The sequence below is a fragment of the Pelophylax lessonae genome (genome assembly GCF_965119305.1).
Source record: "Pelophylax lessonae genome assembly, chromosome: 10".
Taxonomy (NCBI): Eukaryota; Metazoa; Chordata; class Amphibia; order Anura; family Ranidae; genus Pelophylax; species Pelophylax lessonae.
This window is the reverse complement of record NC_138777.1, coordinates 131,544,379-131,558,420: the sequence shown is the minus strand read 5'-3', so window position 1 is coordinate 131,558,420 and position 14,042 is coordinate 131,544,379. Positions and strand designations below refer to the sequence as shown.

Below are 14,042 nucleotides of genomic sequence, written 5' to 3'. Positions count from 1 at the left end.
ATTTCTTTTCCCAAGCTCAAATGCTCACCGACAGATTCCTTGAGAAGGGATATAATCAGTCCTTCTTGCAAAATGTGCTGAGTGACGTTGCATGTATGGACAGAGAGAGTTTGTTACAACCTAGGGTTCGTCTTGCGAACGAGGAGACTAAGATCTCACTCCCTTTTGTTACTACTTTCTCTGTACAACATAAAGGTATTAAAAACATAATGCAGCGTCATTAGCACATCCTTAACAATGACAAGGTTCTAAACAAAGTTTTACCTATCAAACTGCAGGTAGTGTTCAGAGGAGTGTCTACCCTTCGAGACAGGCTCACGCCTAATGTTTTGGATCCACCTATCCCAAAACCAACCTTCTTTAATCATTTGGCTGGGTACTATAGGTGCAACAGGTGTCAAGTCTGTGCGTTGAACATTTCTAAACAAAGGAATAACAGGATATTTGAGTCTACCAGCACTGGTCGAACATACCCTATCAAACCCTTAATTTGTTGTTCCACTATAGGTGTCGTTTACTTACTGCAATGCCCTTGTGGGTTGCAGTACATTGGGAGAACTAAGCGCCCCATGTATGTGTTAATCAATGAACATATAGCAAACATTAGAAAGGGCTTTCCCAAGCATTCTGTCTCTAAGCACTACTTGCTCATGCATAATAAGGACCCACGGAACACTCTTTTTCTTGGCATAGACAAATTCAGTCCTCATTGGCGGGGGGAACCTTTTGTCAGAGGCATATCCAAGCTAGAAATGTCTTGGATCCACAAGGCCAAGACTTATGTTCCCTTTGGCCTAAATGTAGATGTCAATGCTTTCATTAATAATTCTTAAACTTATCTATTTTTTGTATTAAATGGTGCTTGGATGTGAATTCTATTTGGATTGTGTTATTTATATATTTTTTCTTAATACAACATTACATACATTGGCCTTTTTACCTAGTGTAACAGAGAGTGAGTTTTTACTCATGGGACCAGTGACATTTATTTGTTATATAAATTTATACAGTTTTTTATCTTGTACTACCTTTAAGCAGTCTTTTGACTTTTCTTGTTGGCCAATGTTTGGATTGTACTTTTAGATGGTTTTATATATCTACCTTTTATGTTTTTATGTATATATATGTGCCATCATATTTATCTATGATGGTTTTATATTCACTGTATATTTATGGTTTGTGCTTTTTATATTTGTCCTTTTAATCTTGGAACTATGTATTTAGGGATTATGTGTCTTTTTCCCTTTCAGAAAGTATAATGACGTTTTATGTGCGGTGGGGCATACTTCCTCTGCTGGTGTATTCCGGTCACCTTAGCCCAATATGTGATTGGTTTATCCTATATATATCGATTCTTGCATGTTTCTATTTATTTTGAACCATGCACCAGAGATCGATATTTATATTTCCTTCAGTTTTGAGATATGTGTCGTATATAGGGACATATCTTATGTGTAGATTTAAGAGCAGCTTTTCCAATACCTAAAATGGTGGCCGCTGCGCTTCCGGCACTATTCATACTGATGCTGTCTCTTGATTGGTTGTTTTGTATTTAGGGTGAAGTCAGCACGCCGCCCGCATCCCCATTAGAAGTCTTTGCAGACGAGCGCGTAGGGTACAGCGTGCTGACGTCACTACGCTGCCCCGAGGTACGGGCTACTTGAGAGCTGGCCAGCTTTTTATATGCGATTCTTTCTCATCTACCATGTGAGTGGTATTTTAATTATTTACTAAATAAAGGCTGTACGGTATTACACTATCCAGTCCCCTTCTTTTCTCTATGGCGTACTGAGCTCCATCCTGTGGTCAGTATCGGTATCACCATCTTATTGGCTGTGTCCTGGGGGCTTGTTGCTGTTGTGATCCTTTCCGAGTGGCGCTGTGAGGAATCAACTATTAGACTCTCATTTACATTTTTTATCTGGTAAGGAGACATGCATGTCACTTGTGTGCAGCATCGTGGTGATTAGCCATACTGGATTTTCCTTTCACTCCACTGATCTTGGAACTCACTTCTGGGACTTTATGAAGATTCTATATGAACTCTGTGTGTTTTTGATTCCTGGCCAGAATTAATTCACTGTGCATTGTGGTACATTCATTCATGTATAGGTCCATCCTCCAATGCTTATGACCTAGCAGACGTTTGTTTTATTTATTTATTGCCTTGGGTGCTCACCGGGCACCTGATGTTATCATTGTCTTCTCCAACAGATTTTCATTATCCATTATTGTGATCGGCGTATCAGATACCTATCAGGTCTCATTAGCGCAGCTTTTTTCTATTTATTACCTGTGTTTGGTGCTGTCTCACCTGAAGCTGCAGCTTTTTATTACATTGTTAGCGCGGTTATCCCATTTATACTTGTTTGCCTGTATGACATGTTCAATGTTCTTTACTGTATTCACTATTTTACCTTCAGGGTACACCTGTAAAAAATGTTTTTTCTTTCTTTTGCATTGTATGAGCTATGTTTTCTTTTGATATGACTTTCTAATAAAAATCTTTTGTAAACAAAAATTTTTTTAGCGGTATTACACTATGCTCTGCACCTTTTTGGTTTATCTTCAACATCTTCTCTGAATTGGAGCCATTCCTTTGTATATACCGGCTATAAAGTTACACTGGAACATCTGATGACATCATACAGACCCGGTTAACCACCATACACCATCCAAGTTGTTTAGACCCAGGTACTATATGGTACTCTGGGTCCTATACTTCTGGTGAGCGCATATATTACTCCCTGTGGGTGTTGAGATTCCATGTGCACCTCAACCACTTACTGCATTTTTGGACACTTTTCCTTCACCATATTTACGTTGAATTTATATTTATATCACTTTGGACTTTTCAAGCTTGGTTTTCACTTTATTACATATGTTTGTTTATATGTAATGTTTCATTAGCGCTGCACTTTTCATTTATTTTTTCCATTGGTCAACTTTTTGTCAGTTGTTTTGTGCAAGCAGCTCATATTACGGTTAGCGCAATTCATTTGCTTTTTATCTGATAGAAAAAGAATGCCTGGCTGTGGTGTGGGCCCTAAAGAAGCTTCAGTCCTACTTGTACAGACAGCAGTTCACCCTACTCATGGATCACAACCCGTTGGTATGGCTAAACCGAGTGGCAGGGGACAATGCCCGGTTTTTGCGCTGGAGTTTGGCGTTACAACCATATGACTTTACTATTCACTACCGTCCCGGAAAACAGAATGGCATTGCTGACGGGTTATCGCGACAAAATGAACTGGATAAGTGATCTGTGAGTACTCCCCGGACATCCCCAAGCCGATCCGTTATGGATCAGACTGTGTATGCCGGCTTGTGGTTAAAGGGGAGCAGTGTAGCAGAATGGACACTGAGAGTATGGTTTGGATTGCTTTAAGGGGCACAGGGTGACCAAGAGCCCCAGTTTGGTCGGCACTAATCAGACTCGCTGTACAATCACACTGGACTCAGCCTGTCCTGTTACCTCGGTTATCGTGGGTTCTATATGTGTGGTTTGTGTTGAAAGAGTGAGGGGCTGTTTCACTTGGGACAATAATATTTCTGAACAGTGTCCCTCAGGAAATGTATGAAGATGAATGGTTTGACTTTTCAGATTGCTAGAATATTGCAGGAGTGTCTCATAGACCTTGCTAGATAGTGAGATGGGGTGGGGTTTTATTATTGTTAAGTACCTGTATTCCATTGTTCTATTGTCTGTCTGCCTTAAGATCAACATATTATGGGATGTATATGTGTATGTGGATTGGCTGCTACGGGGGAGGGGGGGTTGTCCCAAAGTGTATATCTCGTTGTGCCTGTTCATTCTAGTTGACTCCCAGAACTGTGTGTCGTCCAGTTACTGGGGGGACTTTGCCATGGATATTTTAGTACTTCCTCAACTTCAAGGATTATACAGCAGAGATACCTAGGCTGGGTATTGGAGCTCTGTTACAGGTTCGTTTTGAACTTTCCTCCTACTGGTTGAGGTCATTTCTCTGTGTTCTTGCCTGTGTTCTTGCTTACATGCTTCAACTTTGAAATACTGCCTTTCTGCATCCTATTCACATACCTAATGTATTAAACGGTTTCAGTCATGTCCCCATTTCCCCTATTTCTTCAACACTGTACCTAATACATTTCTGTAGTCTATTCCTGATCTTCTTTCACCATTTTTGTGTCTATGCCTAGACTCATTCTGTCTATACAGAAGAATCAGGACCTCCTACCGTTATCAGCACAGCAATATTGATCTAAATTGCTTTTTTGAATAGGCCACCCCATCTGGTTCTCCTGTTAAGTGCATCCAGAAGCCCAGAATGGATTATATCACTGTACCATTTCAGAAGCGATCAGCTGAAATGGGGAGAGTGATATCCCCAGACATGATGCACTGCTGAAATAGGAAGAGGAATTCAGTGACATTTGAAGAGGACTACAGTATTTGATGAAAGGGAAGATGTTCAGGGAATAACACTGCTGACATGGGGATGGGGCAAAAGATATGATAGGAATAGAGGCACACGTACCTTTCTAGAGACACTGTTGTCTTGAGCTGAGTATGGGAACAGTATATTTTGTGTGAACACCACTGAATAGACAGTGAAAAAAGGGTCCAGGTATAATGTGCTCTACAGTTATGGATGTAGTTGCAGGCATGTTTCCTGGAACATTGTGGCGTGTAATATAAATAGACATACAAAAGCTTTTATACATTTCTACCTTTTAAACTTAAATAGGCACTCTTTACTAATAATAATACTTAACAATACATTCTCTCATATATATTTCACTCAATAAAAACCCAAAAAACAAATGTCATCTGAGAAATATGTGGAATGACAGTTGCTGACCATCTGAAAATTCTATAGTGGGTACTTGTTTGTGTCTTGCATCCATACTTTTGGCATGACTACTCTAAGTTAAAGTCTAAGCTTAGCCCATAATTTTCAATCAGTATTATGTCCCTTGTGTTGCTGGGTGCGGTTTTGGTTAAAATCAAAAGATCTCATAGTTACATAGTTTGTGAGGTCGAAAAAAGACACCAGTCCAACCTATGATGTGTGTGTGTGTTTGCTGTTAACCTGTTAACGTATACCCCTGTATATTGTGGTCTTTAAGGTGCCCATCTAATAGTTTTTTTAAACTATCGATGCTCCCTGCTGATACGACTGCTTGTGGAAGAGAATTCCACATCCTTACTGCTCTGACAGTGAAGAACCCCCTACGTATTTTAAGGTTAAACCATTTTTCCTCAAGTTTTAGTGAGCGGCCACGTGTCTTATTGTATTCCCTTTCTCTGAAAGTTTGTTTCTCTTTGTTCCTTATGCTAGGGTCGCCAGTACAGTATTTGTACATTGATATCATATCCCCCCTCAATCGTCTCTTCTCCAGAGAGAATAAGTTCAGTGTTTGTAGTCTTTCCTCATAGCCAATGCCCTCCATTCCCCTAATTTTTTTTGCTGCCCTTCTCTGGACTCTCTCCAGTTCCAGCACATCCTTCCTGAGGACCGGTGCCCAGAACTGGACAGCATACTCCAGATGTGGCCGGACCAGAGTCTTGTAGAGTGGGAGAATAATCTCTTTATTTCTGGAGTGAATCCCCTTTTTTATACATGCCAGTATTCTGTTGGCTTTGCTTGCAGCGGCTTGGCATTGCATGCCACTGCCAAGCCTGTTGTCTACCAGTACCCCAGGTCCTTTTCCATCCTTATCTAGGTGGCAGCTCACTTCATCGTAGAAGGTTAATAGATTGGTTTGGCAAGAAAGTTTTTTTATGAATCCATGCTGATTACTACTAATAATACTGTTTTCATTACTAAAGTCTTGTATGTGGTCCATTAACATCCCCTCCAAAATCTTGCAGACTAATGATGTTAGGCTCACCGACCTATAGTTACCCGGGATATATCTCGGCCCTTTTTTAAATATTGGTACCACGTTGGCTTTTTTCCAATCAGCTGGCACCATACCCATCTGTAGACTATCCTTATCTCTGAATTTAACCCCCCCCCCCACACACACACACACACGCAAACATAATCTTCTGATGTGGCTGCTTTTCATTAATGGAAGCTACAGTACTAAAAGAGTAGGCATAATCGCTGCTCTAGTGCCCGTGATAGGTCCAGTGCTCATCTTAGGCATATGAAAGTCACAGCTGAAGGGGTTGGGGGGAATCAAAGGACTTCAGATTCTCCAGATTTTAACTAAATCCTGAGGTTTTAAAAAAAGTTTTCATCACAAGCTTTGACACTCGTTTGTGAATTTTTATTGTTTATTGCCAATTTCGCAAGGCTTTTCGAGCTGTAGTGAGGCTTGTCTGTGAGTGTCTAAGTTATATCAAACTTTTTAGTGCTCTTATTTTGATTTTAATTGTGTATAGTCTTGTGCAGTATATCTCTGTTTCAATTTTACTATGGCATTTCTCTAACATATGAAATGTCTTACCGTTAGCAAGTTGAGAAGGTCGGAGTTGGCTTTCACAGGAGGTTCTAGTCTCTGGGCTTCAGTCAGTTCATGAACCACCTTATAGACCTGGCGAATTTTAGAGATATTTATAACACCTCTGGCTTTGTTAGACCAGTCAGGTAGAGCCACATGTAGAGCCATGAGGTCTTTTAGGTGAACTCCAAGGGCTGGAAAACGAAAGCCTTCACAAAGCGCAAGCCTGCGTCTGTATCTTGCATAGTTATCGGAAGATGTTAGGAGGTCCAAAAGTGAATCATAGACCTTCAAGAAAGAATAAATGTTCCTGTTTTGTTTTATTAATTCTGGTTAATTTCAATCAATCATTCATATGTAGAGATATACTTGCTTAATGCAAGAACTCTGTACTGAAGACTATTTTACTCATATCACAGTTAATTCATAGTCAAAATTTCTAAAGTAAATATTTTTTAAATGTATTTTTACCACAAAAAAATATGAGAAAAAAATGAAGAACATTTTCCTTAAAAAAAAAAAAAAATAAAATAATAATAATAGAAAGCTCATGATTACTGCATGCTAAAGAAAGTGCCTAATATTTCCTTAGGCTCAAATGATGACTTACCAAAAATGTGTAAATGCACAATCATATTTAGGTGCTGCTTTCTTTTTTAGTAATGCTACATTTACATGGGACGTTTGAAAACCTCTCCTGAACGCTGGAACTTGACAGCTAGTAATTGACGGTTAAAAATGTCAGTTTTGCCAATTTTACATGCAGCATTTATTCACGTTCAGCAGCGTTTGCATTTAGAAGCATTTTTACATTGTAAAATGGTCAGAAATGTATCCCCATTGAAAAAAACCTATAAGTATTTTTTTTTTTCCATTTCCGGAGGGGGCGTGGTCCGGAGATGGACGGGTGAAACTGCTCTCTCTCTGAGCTCCGTCCTTTAGCCTCCCCAGCCCAGCCTGGGCTGGCCACTATACAGCGCGCAGACAGAAGAGGAATGCGTGGAATGAAAGGCACTTCCAAGGCTGCCGCACCCGCAGAAGGACCGGTAACCAGAGCCGAGATCAAATAGTTCTCTAACCAGGCACTGATCCCTGTACAGAGCACCAAGCTAGTTGAATCAGTGACAGACATGGCAGATATGTCAGAAGCCCGGGCCCCTCCTGCTTCACCCAAAGACCCCACAATATGGCAGACCTCTCAAGACACCTCAGTTCCCCCCCTCTGCACCTCCCTCTGCTTCCCATACTGTACAGGGCATGGAGGCACATATTATTTCACTGACTCGTAGAGCTGATAGTGAGCTGCATGCTTTACTAAGCTCTCTACCTAGTAAAGCATACCTAGAGGCAATGGTGCACTGCATAGAGGAATCCCACAGGAAGGATATTTTGTCTATTAAGTCTGAGGTTGGAACTCTGGCAGATAGGGTCTGTGCAGGAGAGACAGTTACACAGACTTTGGAACAGAGGCTAACTGTCATGGAATCCACCCAAGCAGCCCAACATGAGGTCTCAGTTTCTCTCCAGCTCCAGGTTGAGGACATGGAGGATAGAAACCGACAGGATAATGTTCTCCTGCGGAGTATGCCAGAGGCTAAGGGTGCTGAAGACCTGACGGCTATGGTCACTGTTATACTGACCAAACTTATAGGAGACGCAATATCATAGAATCTGGAATTTGATAGGATCGATCGGGCTCCAGGCCGTAAGCCAGAGGATCCCAATAAGCCCAGGGATGTGCTCTGCCGGTTCCACAGATTCCAACATAGAGAACTGATTGTTCGGAGGGCCTGGGATGCTGGATCGGTGGAACTTGATGGAGCATTAATAAAAGTGCTCCCAGACATCTCCAGAGCCACCCTTTTCCGTAGAGCATTGTTGCGACCGTTGCTAGATCTGGCAAAGAACCAGGGGATTACCTACAGGTGGGGATTTCCTCTCTCAATCTAATTTCGTAAAGCTACTACCTCCTTTACTTTGCACTCTAGGGACGACCTGATGGCCTGCTTCAACTTCTTGGATACTGCCCCAGTTGAGGTTCCTGACTGACTCCAACTTCTCCCACATCCAGCTGACCGCCGTGGACAAGCAACAGCAGGGAGATCCATGGAGCCTCGTCCACTTCCACACCGCTCCAACAGGCGATCCAGAGCACCCATTGCAGATGACCCATGGGAGATCAGACTACTCACTGGGCATGAGTAACTGTTGTAATCATGTCATAATCTTGCCATATGGCTGGTTTGCTCCCCCCCCCCCCCCGGTTATGACCCCAGGTTTTTTTTTCTCTTTTGGGGTTACCCCCTTTTTTTTCTGATCTCCTGGATCACATTGCTGCAAGTATTGCTTTAGGCCATCTTTTCTGATCCCCTTACTTGTGGAGACTTGTACTCTTCTTTTTGTTATATCTCCCCACACTGCCACACTGCCAGGGTTCCTGGCCTGTGGGGCAGCTGCCTGTACTTGTGTTCTCTCTCCCCTCCCCTCTCCCTCTATTATTGATGGTTTCTTCTATGACAGTTGGCGCTTTTAATGATTGAAGCTTTGAGGGGAGCGGGTATTTTTTTTTCTTCTTCTCACTACCCCCGGGACCCATCACCCCCCCCCCCTCTTGCTACCCCCCCCCCCCCCCTTTAGTCCTACTCTTTGATGGCCTGAGGATAGAAGCCACCAGAATTGAAGATTTGATTACATTGCATTTGGAAATAGCATCTCCATTGAATAAACACATTGCACCACCCCACCATCATTCAATGATGGATATGCTGTTATGCTGTCCCCCCCGTTATATATATTATGCTATGCTGTGAACGAGGGGGGGGGGGGGTCGCTGCAAGCATTTATGGAACATCTTGATTGACTCCTAAAGTTGGTCTGGAGTGCCTTATACTCTGTTACCATTTGTTTCCACTTTCTAATCGGATATGGAACTCCAGTATTGTATATGGCAGGCAGATGGGTGGTGGGGGGCTGCATGTGGGGAGACTCCCTTGGGTGCATTATATTGTATTATTATTATTTTTTTTTTTGGTTAACTTGCTTGCAATACCTGTAATGTTTGTAACTTTTACTGGTGTGACTTAGGGGAGAAACTGAGCTGCAATAGAGATCTGTTCCGGTGAATATCCCAGGCAGGGAAAAGAAACCGGGGCTCCATTAGGACCTTGAGAGAGGATATCAATGGCGGAACTGCCTTACCGTCTCTCTATGCATTAGCATTCTATTATTTATGACTTTTTTGTTTTCTTCCATTCTAAAGTGCCACATATTGTTTATTGCTTTATTATTTAATTGGCTGGGTAGGCGGGGATGGGTCTCTGTACTTACCCGTCCCTCCCTCTCCATCCACCCCCCTCCTTAGGCAAGCGCACTGTGTGAGAATTATTCCTCAGTGCGCTTTTGCAGGTTTTCTGCTTCTTTAGTCTCTTTCTCTCTTTGAGTCTTTCCTTTTTTTTTTTTTATTATTGTTACTTCATTGACGCATTAAAGGTGTGGTCCTTAAATATAAAAGGGTTGAATATCCCCGATAAACGCAGGCTGTTGCTTAATGACCTTAGACATTGGAAAATAGACGTAGCCTTTATTCAGGAAACTCATTTTAGGGATGACCGACTTCCAGTTTTGAGAAACTGTCATTACCCATTCACATATCATTCCACTAATGCTACGGAAAAATCTAGGGGAGTGTCCATAATGATCTCAGCCAAGGTACCATGGACACATACTGAGACTTGTAGGGATGAATATGGTCGGTATCTGTTTCTCAAGGGCAAGGTGGGAGATATTGTGATCACTTTTGCCACATTACATGTCCCCAACGATAAACAGGATAATTTCGTCAATCGCACCTTGTCCAAATTATCAGCTTTCGCTGAGGGGGTATTAATTGTCGGAGGTGACTTCAATATACCCTTAGTACCTGTGGTGGATACGTCGGTGGGTCGATCTTCAATCTCCCCCGGCACCCACAAATGGATCCTGCAGGCACTACACAACTCCCAATTGGTGGATGTGTGGCGTCTGCAACATACTGGGGAGAGGGTCTATACGTTCTACTCAAACCCTCACAGCTCCTATTCGAGGATCGATTTTTTCGTGATCCCGCACCGCCATTTACACGTAGTCAAGTCGACCTGTATTGATCCCATTACATACTCGGATCACGCGGCTATTTCCTTAGCTTATGCCCTTTCTGAGGCTCTCACTGCGGGCACACGGTTTTGGCGACTCAATGAGAGTCTGTTACAATCACAGACGGTCATAGAAGAAGAGGTATCCAAAGAATTGGATGCTTACTTCGCGATTAATGGGATGACGGATTGTTGTTTGGGAAGCACACAAGGTGGTAATTAGGGGGATTTTAATTAAAAAAGGGGGTTCTTGGATTAAGAAAAAGAGTTGAGAGACCTTGAATTCCCTATTGACCAAAATACATGATCTGGAGCTACTCCATAAAAGACGACAAGATTTAGTCATAGAACAGGAGTTGACCTTTTAACGCAAACAAGTCACCGATCTCTTATACTCCAAAGCTAGGGCAGACTTACAGAGGTACCGCCAGTATTCGTATATTTCAGGGGACAAGTGTGGAAAGCTTCTGGCACGGACAGTCCGGGAACAACGGAAGGCTGCTTATGTCCCTCACATTTTCTCTGCCTCAGGTCAGAAAATGTCTCTCCCACAACATATTTTGAGGACATTCTGTGACTTTTACGCATATCTTTACGACCTGCAAGATAGACGGATACCATTATCCCAAATGGAGGAGTACATTGCTACCTCTCAACTTCCAACGCTCTCGCTGGAAGTTCAGCAAGAGCTGGAGGGACCAATATCTCTGGAGGAGCTGAGTGCTGCACTCAACTCCTTCAGGGTAGATAAAGCTCCTGGTCCTGATGGATTTACGGTTCATTATTACCAGACATTTCTCCCTATTCTGGGCCCTCATATGATCGCTCTTTTCAATGGGTTGGGTTCCAGTGCTTCCTTACATCATGATACTTTGAAGGCACATATCTCACTCATCCTAAAAGAGGGGAAGGACCCGGCAGCTTGCAGCAGCTATCGCCACATATCTCTTAAACACAGACCTAAAAATCTTTATCAAACTCCTGGCCTCATGGCTTTCACCTCATCTGGGTTCTCTGGTACATCTGGAACAGGTGGGGTTCATCCCAACCAGAGAGGCCAGGTATAATACCACCAAGGTACTTAATCTGGTACATATTGCATCTAAGACCACTACGACTAGCATCTTTCTTAGTACAGATGCGGAAAAAGCGTTTGACCGAGTAGATTGGCAGGTATATGTTCTCAGTCCTCCTATATATCGGTCTAGGAATTAACATGATCTCATGTATATCTCAAGTTTACTCTGATCCCTCCGCACAAGTAAAGGCCAATGAGCTTCTGTCTGAACCATTTCGGATAGCTAATGGAACGCGCCAGGGTTGCCCGCTCTCTCCTTTACTTTTTGCCTTATCCATGGAGCCCTTCCTGTGCAAAGTCCGTCTTAATCCAGACATCTCCGGAATATGTGCGGGGAACACCGAACACAAGGTCTGTGCATATGGGGATGACCTATTATTTTCTCTGACTAAACCAATGATCTCTGTCACGAATCTCCTGCGTGAATTTGATATATATGGTAGGCTATCCAACTTAAAAAAAAAATTATGGTAAGTTCGAAGCTATGGGCATTGGACTACCTCCAGATCTGCTCCATCAGCTCAAAAACAATTTACCATTTCGATGGACTGACACAGCCCTCCAATATCTGGGTACTTCTATTCCACCCGATCTGTCTGCAACATAAACGGTCAACTTTCCTCCTCTATTAGATCGCATTTGCGTACTTCTGGAAGGATGGAACCAGGGTCTGCACTCGTGGTTCGGGAGGTGCAACCTTTTAAAGATGTGCATACTTCCTAAGCTGCTCTACCTACTCCAAGCCTTACCCACTACCATTCCTTCCTCTTTCTTTAAAAGAGTCCACTCTCTATTAGTTTCGTATGGGCCAACAAAAAACCTTGTATTTCTCGTGTCCAACTATCCCGGCCAAAGTCAATGGGAGGCTTGGCCCTACCGGACATTCTCAAATACTATCAGGCAATACATTTGAGTAGAATCATTGACTGGAGACGTCATTCTAGCCTTAAGCTGTGGGTACACATTGAGCAATTACAGTCAGAAGTAGACCTGGGTGGGGCACCGTGGTGCAGTACCTCACTTTCTTGAGACCTTTTACCACATCCAACGATTGGACCAACCCAGAGGGTCTCATCCTTACTTATGAAATGCCCAATGTTGACAACATCTGACTCTCCCTTGACCCCGGTTTTGGGCAACCCAGCTTTTATGCCGGGTAAATTAGATCGCCCACTACAAGATTTGAAAAAAAGGGGATTTTTTTCAGGCCGCACACTTCTTGAGGGATGGCAGCTGGGTTACTATCATTGACCCACAAGGGCCTTTTCGACTTCCTTTTTGGAACGCCATACAATTGAACCATTTTTTATATTCATTGCCAAATCCGGAGACATTACATTATTTGAATAATATTGCTCAGGTATGGAGGTTCTACCTAGACTGTTATCTAAGGTTTACTACTTATTGTCTCTGATGTCAGCAGATAGACGCTTGCCTTGTCTGGAAAAATGGGAGAGAGACCTGAATTACACATTCAGGGCGAAGCAGGAATGCAATATATTTACGTTGGTAATAAAGATTCCTGTTTGCACGAAGATCCAGGAGATTAATTATAAACTCCTCATGAGATGGTATCGAGTCCCTTCTTTGCTCCACAAGTTCTACCCAAATAACTCAGACCGCTGCTGGAGATGGAAGGAGGAACTGGGTACAGTATTGCATGTGTTCTGGTTCTGTCCACGGTTATCTAGTTTCTGGAGTGACGTAAGTGCCTCAACTCAAGAATTCACTGATTGGGAGATTCCGAACAACCCCGCTTTTTTCTTGCTACATGTCTCTACCATCCCTCTTGAGAAGTATAAGAGATCGATCTTATTCCATATTTTGAACGCAGCTAAGTCCTGTATTCCGTTGTTTTGGAAGTCACACTTTCCTCCAACAATTAGTGATTGTATTCGCAAAATTGGAGAAGTGAATAAAATGGAAGACCTACGCCTCTCTGCACAATTTAAAAAGGAATCATATAATAAAACATGGGGGCCGTGGAATCTCTTTATGCTTTCGGAATGGGGGCGAAACTTATTGTGCCTGGCAAAGGCCGCTGTTTCAAGTGAACAATGAGAAAATGAATGGTGCACATAATATATGCATCATTACCACATGCACCCATTTTTCCCTTTTTTCCTCTCCCCCCCCTTTTTTTTTTGTGTGTGTTTGTTTATCTTTTTCTTTCTTGTCTTTTCTTTTTTTTTTCTTTCCTTACTTTAGAAAATCAAGGAGGAGACAAAATAGATATGATAGTCTTGGCGGCAACCTAATCCTGTTGAACATTGCTTGCAAGTGTCTTATGGGCTTTGGCCCCAGCCTTGGCTGCTGCCTAGTTCTTATCTGTATGTTTTGGTACACTGTTATTAAGGCACCCATATAGGTGCACATTACTACTATTGGTTTATTACTGATGT

General features: G+C 42.5%; 1 protein-coding gene across 1 annotated transcript in view; it reads right to left on the bottom strand.

Annotated features, from left to right (window-relative positions):
* Positions 1–14,042, bottom strand: part of RASGRP2 (RAS guanyl releasing protein 2) — a 1,091,080-nt gene that overhangs the window by 641,156 nt on the left and 435,882 nt on the right. The window contains exon 7 of the mRNA XM_082270769.1: positions 6,439–6,720. Within this exon, the coding sequence (XP_082126895.1) occupies positions 6,439–6,720 (282 nt within the window). The remainder of the gene's footprint in view (positions 1–6,438; positions 6,721–14,042) is intronic.